The sequence below is a fragment of the Lactuca serriola genome, chromosome 7, assembly GCF_051521515.1.
Source record: "Lactuca serriola cultivar US96UC23 chromosome 7, Lser_US96UC23_V15, whole genome shotgun sequence".
Lineage (NCBI taxonomy): Eukaryota > Viridiplantae > Streptophyta > Magnoliopsida > Asterales > Asteraceae > Lactuca > Lactuca serriola.
Window position 1 is genome coordinate 72,487,032 of NC_136414.1, and position 7,156 is coordinate 72,494,187.

At 35.5% G+C, this 7,156-nt stretch overlaps 1 protein-coding gene across 3 annotated transcripts; it reads right to left on the reverse strand.

Annotated features, from left to right (window-relative positions):
• Window positions 1–1,938: 1,938 nt before the first annotated feature.
• On the reverse strand, window positions 1,939–4,213 carry LOC145062830 (nucleoid-associated protein At4g30620, chloroplastic-like). Of its 3 annotated transcripts, none has more exons than XR_013687738.1 (8): window positions 4,044–4,213; window positions 3,348–3,490; window positions 3,129–3,229; window positions 2,977–3,016; window positions 2,685–2,756; window positions 2,500–2,556; window positions 2,273–2,415; window positions 1,939–2,174 (listed from the first exon to the last, which is right to left on the reverse strand). XR_013687738.1 is itself a non-coding variant. In XM_079010422.1 (7 exons), the coding sequence occupies exons 1-7, from the start codon at window positions 4,150–4,152 to the stop codon at window positions 2,338–2,340; spliced, it is 600 nt and encodes a 199-aa protein (XP_078866548.1). In that variant the 5' UTR covers window positions 4,153–4,213; the 3' UTR covers window positions 2,268–2,337. The 3 variants fall into 3 exon arrangements, 1 of the variants encoding a protein (XP_078866548.1); XR_013687737.1 differs by having other exon boundaries at window positions 1,939–2,194; XM_079010422.1 differs by lacking the exon at window positions 1,939–2,174 and having other exon boundaries at window positions 2,268–2,415.
• Window positions 4,214–7,156: the final 2,943 nt, after the last annotated feature.

Genomic DNA, 7,156 nt, shown 5'->3' on the forward strand with positions numbered 1-7,156 from the left:
GACCATTCGTGTGTGTGTGTGTGTATATATATATATATATATATATATATATATATATATATATATATATATATATATATATATATATATATATATATATAATTTACAAAATAATAAAAAACCACTATTTTTTTCGAAATATGAGTAAAATATTTTAATATAATATTACACTGTAAATAATCAAATCAAATTTTTAGAATGTTACAATATTCTAATATTCTACTAGAATTGATAGATATAATAAAATATTCTGATATTTTATGTGAATTGTTAGATTTGTTCGAATATTCTAATATTCTATTAAAATTTTTTGAATATTTATATTTTAATATTCTATTAGAAAATTCTAACACTCTAAAAATTCGATTTAAATATTTACATTATAATATCCTACTAGAATATTTCGTGTATATTTTGAAAAAAAAAAACGGTAATTTTTTTTTTGATAAAATAAATGACGAAAATAATATTTAAAAAAACATAAAAAAATTTCATTTGTTTTGCATTTTAAAAATATTTTTTTTTATCTCCAAAATGTATGGCTAAAAATACGTCCCAATTGAAGTTCACAAAAATAGTTGCCCTCTGCCTGTTTGAACAGGCTCGGTTAATCTATACAATGCAAAAGGTCTTTTAAGATAAAGAGCTAATCAATAAAAGGGCTACACTAAAAAATGCATAATAATAATAATAATAATAATAATAATAATAATAATAATAATAATACATTTACACAACGCGCATGCTCATGCACACGTCCGAATAGTATGGTTTAGACTTAATATCATATGATTAGAGAAACTATAAAAAATAGTTAAAGTGGACTCTTGTAGAAGTGAGTACAAAATGTGGCATCGTATACATTAATATTTATGATGTTGTCTTTCAAGTAATAATGTTTTTATATACATTAATACTGGCGAGTGTCATTTTTAGTAAAATTGTCCAACACATGGAAGTTCATTTCGACATGACAAATAGGTAGAAAGCAATTTTTGAGTGTCTAAGGGCCCCACATGTTTAGGATTTTCTTCTGACTATTTCTATTGACGGCCTTTATCAGCAAATATCGCCAGTGAAGTATCGCGTCATCCTCAAGTATCACCTTATGATCCCTCAATTTCCGGCTGATGAGACTTGCCATGTTTGCCGCAAGGCATGCTTGGACTCATTTGTGGAGCATTCAATTCATTGTAAAGAGCTCATGGGTTTCAAGTATCGTCACGATCTGGTTAGGAATGTTATTTTCGACATATTTAGGCGCACTGAGGTTTCTACCAAGAAAAACACCTGTGAACTTTCTGATTGACCCATTGGAAGGAAGATCAACATTTAGACCAACTTATGTTTTAGTATTTGGATAGGCTGGAAGGAAGCATGCATGTGTAGATCTAACAGAGGTTTCCCTCTTGTGGGCTTGGGGAGTGAGTGGGGTTTTCACTATGAGACAAACTGTTTTAAAAGCTATTTCATACAAACTGACAAAACATGAGAAAACGGGCATGAAAAATCAACACACGTTGATACCTTTTGCGTTTGGTACTTTCGGTTTCCTTGCGCCAGAAGCTATGATGCTACTCAATAGAATCCAACATGTCATGCATAGTAATATTATGACTCCAAAATCTATAGATATTTTTAAAAAAATTAGTTTCGTCATCCAAAAAGTGGGTTGTGACATAGCTTTTGTCTCGTTTACCTGTTTCGTCTATATAAAACTTTTTTCTTTGTTTGCAAAATGAATTAAATTGGTAGAATTACATAAATGGTCCATGTGTAATACTTGAGAGTTGAGAATGTAAAATTACAAAAATGGTCTTTGTATAATAGTAAAATCATACAAATGCGTGATGATGATCCTTCTTTCCCACCAAAACAAGGTTTGATGCAAATTGGTTGAGCCCATTATTCCGATTAGAATATGTCAAAAAGCATTAGTATAGTAATATGCCTTGGATAAGATTAAATATGCAATTCTAGTTTTTTCTCACAGTATAAGTGCTCAAATAATTTCAACACCAAACGTATAGAATCATAACTTAACAAACAACACCTCAAAAAAAAACACAGAAAGAGATGCAATTTTCGTTCCTTTACATCTCTTTCATATTTAAACTTTCTTGATTGTCCATGTCATTTTCTTTTCTTCATTCAACAAACTGCTTTTTTTTTATCTGAATACCCGATAACAAACCTAAAAAAAAAAATCAATAAACTGAACAAGAACTGCTACAATTATTATTAAAAGTTGAGGGGTAATAACAATATTGACCTTTTGGCACAGTTAGTCTACAAAACTGCAGCTTTCAGAAGGATGAGGGCAAAATGGGGATTGAATTATTGCTTGAACTGATCACCCAAACCTTGGGGCATTCCTAAGCTCTGTGCAAGATCGCCCATTCGTGCTTTCATGGCCTAAACAGGGGCAAAATGGTCAAATTCAAAATATATTACTCCAAGGGTAAAAATAAAAATGTACTTTTATATTATCATACAAACCTGGACACTTTTTTGATGCGCATCTCTATATGCTTCTGTAATTAGAAGTGACAGTTTCTGTAAAAAAAAAAAAAATTAATGATACAATATATCATTCTTTTACTAATTTATCTGATTTATGCAAACCATGTTTTAACATTTTATACAAAAACATGAAATTAAATAAATATTATAATATTACTCACTTCTGATCCCAATTCCATTGCAGCCTCTGTAATTTCTGTGCGTACAGGTTGCTGATTCCCAGAGAGAGTGACCTAATCAATTTCAAATTTGATGAAATTGGAGTTGAAATACCTAAAATGCCCTTTATAAGGTGCTTACACATGGGGATCATAATGGTTTTGAGGGACTAAAATGTTATTAATTTTCTCTTTGTGGACCACAGATGCAAAACAAACAGACAAAAAGTGGTAGTTAAGTAATAGTTGAGGGACCATTTATGTAATTTAATCTAATATCTATAGAGCTACATACCTTTACTAGTTCACCTTCACAGTAACCATCAAACTCAGCTCTACAAAATATAAAAGAAGTAGAATCTTCATTTATGAGCTTTTGTAATAAAGAAAGAAACAATAAAGTTTAAAATTATGTAATAAATAAATGAAATATAAATATAATTTTACACTGCAAGTTCTTTTTGCACTTTCACTGCTTCAACCTGGACAACCATTTGTGCCTTCTTTACAGTCTCGTATAGATTTTGCATGTTTCCAAACACACCTGCCTAAAATCAAATCAAATCAAATTTATTAGTTTTAATCAAAGTTTCCCAATTTGACCCTTCGATCAACAACTATCAAACAAAGATGTTATAGTTTTGGAGAAAAATGACAATATTTCACCTTTCCATCATCCTTGTCACCATCTTTCTTTCCTCCAAATAGGGCAAATACACGAAGAGATCGGGGATTATCAACAAGCTTTTGATGATGAGAGTGAGATAGGGTCCTCATACCAACTGAATTTGGTTTTAAGCTTAGTTTTTCTGTGAATGTAGCAAGAAGAAACAAGTTATTCAAGAGAAGAAGGGAAACAGGGAAACAAATAGATACTCGTGTAAATTGGAAGGGAAAACAGGCGAGTCTTTTGTTATAATTGTTATTCATTGTATGAATGGCAACTGCAATGCGTTTGATTATGACTCCGTTGGTAAAATTACAAGGATTCACGATGGAAAGTGTAGAAATTGACAAACTTTTTTTGTGTTAAGATGTAAGAGCTAATTTGTGTCATATGAATTTACTAAATTTAGCTCAAAATCGGTAACTATAACAGAGAGAAGCACTAAGAATTGAAGAAAAAACGGTGTAAAACTAAATAAAAATACAGTAATTAGATTGAGGAAACCGTAGGTTTGACAATTCCAATTTCAAATCAGGACTCTACAAATCGAAAATCAGCGAAGAAATTGCAATGACTGGTGGAGCAAAAGCTTTAAGTTTCATGGAATTGTAAGAACAAATCAATTACAGGCTAGCAAAGTATCCGTGATAACCCATCGGAAGGGGGTTTAATATGACCGTGAAAAAAGAGCTTACGGGAATAGGATGATGAAGAGGATGACAAAGTAATGAACGTTTTTCTATCAGATGACGCTCCTCCATTGAAGTTCGAAATCTGAGCTGTGAAAGCACTCGCCGACGCCATTTTCCGTGCGCAAAGTGAGGGTTTGGAAGACGATGAAAATGGAAGGATAGAGTATAGAGGTTTGTTTAATGGATATTTTATTTATTTCTGCTCGATCTTTTTGCTGTTGTGTTTAAAATAACAGGTTCGTCATTTCTATGGAAAGACAGACCAGTTATAACGTTCGTCACGGACTAATAAACGCAACTCAAACACTTCAAAGAAATTTCAAATTTGGTCCCTGTGGTTTTTGAAAAAGTGCAGTTTGAGGCCAATTTATTGTTCACCATGCACCGCAGATCCAAAATTTAAATATGATGAAATTTTGGTTCCTTGAAAATTTGAATGCATTTGAAAATAATATTTTTTCCTCCTGTTTTTCTTTTCCATTTTTCTTATTTACTTAAATATTTAATTAAAACATGAAAAAAAAAACTAATAACCTACCATACCAACCCTCTCTTTTACAAATATATCAACTCCATCTTTTCTCTCCTCTTTCCTGTTGGAACACCACCACTGTCAGCCACCGCCTCGTCGAAGCACCGTCACCGATGCATACCATAGCCGCCCTCTGTTGCTACCCTCCGACCACTATCAGCACTTGTCCTACTCTTTAATCCCTCTTCATTTTCGATTGAAAAAATTGCAATGATATTTTTATTGATTTTGATCCCTTTATACTTAAAAAGACAATTATGCCCTTACAGTTAACTTTTTAGTTTTTTAACTTGAAAGAAATATACAAATAAACAAATAATCAACCCCTCCTTCTTCCTTCTCTATCAGGTTCAGGAACAAGGAAGTCCTTCCAATCAACTCCACCCTCCGACGTAACCCACTATCCGGAACAATCGCCTATAACCACATATCTCACCGGAAACCACCACTAACATTTCTATCTAATCTTTTACCCTCTTCTATCTCTCATCCAATTCGGCCTCACCACATTTACCATATTTCGTTTGCAACGGCCTCCATTCTCATCGGAAACAACCGACAGCCACAAATCTCGTCAAAAACCATCTGTAACAACGTAAATTTTCAAAACAATTTTTCATTTCTTTAAAACATAATTTCGTTCAAGACAAACCATAGTATCCAATGTAACATGATCATAATACAAAACATATCAATCCCAAGATCAAACATATCCAAATCCGCCTGTGTGTGTGTGTGTACGAGTCATGCCCGCGCCTTCCCACGGTCCTCACTAGTACCTGAAACACATTACACATAAAACACTGTAAGCAAGAAGCTTAGTGAGTTCCCCAATATACCACTTACACACAAACGCCTTTCCAGGCCATACTCCACACGACCTTCCGGTTCATGTGTCTTAGGGGACTTCTGTCCCAACCCAGTAAACCTTCCGGTCCTACCCGTGTCGACCTTCCGGTCCATAACTCCCCGACGTTCTGGTCCACATTATAATGCCTTCCGGCCCATATCAAGCATAGCATACATATCACATACATAACGCATACGAAACAGGCAACTCATAGCATACAATGCATATATCTCATAGCATACCAGACCTTCTGGTCACACATAGGTAACCTTTTAGGTACAGTATAGTGAAAAGACTCACCTCATATGATGTCTAGTATCTCACGTGCTCGATATCTCTGAATCTCAAACAACGACCTACCCTCGCCTAATCACAACAAATAATCATTCCAAATCATTAACGACTCTCAAGGCTATACTACACGCCTTTCTACAATCCTACAGAAGGGTAAAAGACCATTTTACCCCTCCATGACTCAAAAGTCCACATGTTGACCAAAACCCTAAAAGTCAACAAAAGTCAACAGCAAGCAGTACGTGGGGCGTACCAACTCCTGTATGCGGGGCGTACCCTTGCACTCCAGAATCGAGGAATGTGACCCCCTACGTGGGGCGTACTAGGATTACGCCCAGCGTAAATCCCAGTTTCTTACTTTCCTCATTTTAGTGTCTTAAACAGTTAAGACATAATCTCACATTCCAGATCTGACCATTCTAATACCTCTTAATCCATAAAGTCGAAACCTTTAAGCCTTTTCATGGCTATAAAGGTTCCCACACCTTCTAACACTTTTCCTTTCTCATCCAAAAGTCTAGATCTCATGCATGGCTCAACATTCACGTCCAAGATTGCATTTTTATGAACATACAACTCATATAGTCCTGAAATATGATAGATCTAGGCCAATGGAGACTATTTGCTCATAAAATCTCCATCTTGGGACCAAAAACCCTAGAATTTGGTCCAAGAAGCACACAACAAAAACAATAAGGCAAGATCTGAACTTTATACCTCAGGAAGAAGCTCCAACCTTTGTAGTCCTCAGATCTACTCTTGTCCACCAACTTCTAGCTTCTACAATGGCCTCTTCTTCTCTTTCACCACCTTGAAATGGCACTTTGAAGCTTAGAACACTTACACACAAGCTAAGGATAAAGGGAATACACTCTTAGGGTTTCTTTCTGTAAGATGGTGGCTAAGAGACAAGACCATCTCATTCCTTTTATAGCCCTCAAGTCATATTAGGGGTTTGCATATGGGCCGGTTACGCTCGGTATAATCCTTAGGTACGCCCAGCATACCCGGATGAATCCGCGTACAAAATAAGCACGCGAGTACGCGCAGCGTACTCCTTAGTACGCCCAGCATACTCACAAGCTTAGCATTTACATAAAGGGACCTAACATGACAACTTAGAAAAGAAGAAGAGTTAAATGGTTGAACCTGAATTTCGGGATGTTACAATTCTCCCCCACTAGAACCAGACTTCGCCCTCGAAGTCTTATACCGAAAACAACTCCAGATGCTGCTCCCGCATCTCTGAATCTGACTCCCACGTCAGCTCGGACCCCTTCCGATGCTGCCACCGAACTTGCACCAGCGGTACCTCCTTGTTTCTTAGAACCTTGATCTTCCGATCCCGAATCGCAATTGGTCTCTCGGCATAATTTAGGCCCGCATCCACCTGAATATCCTCCAGTGGCACTACTGCCGACTCGTCAGCTATACACTTCC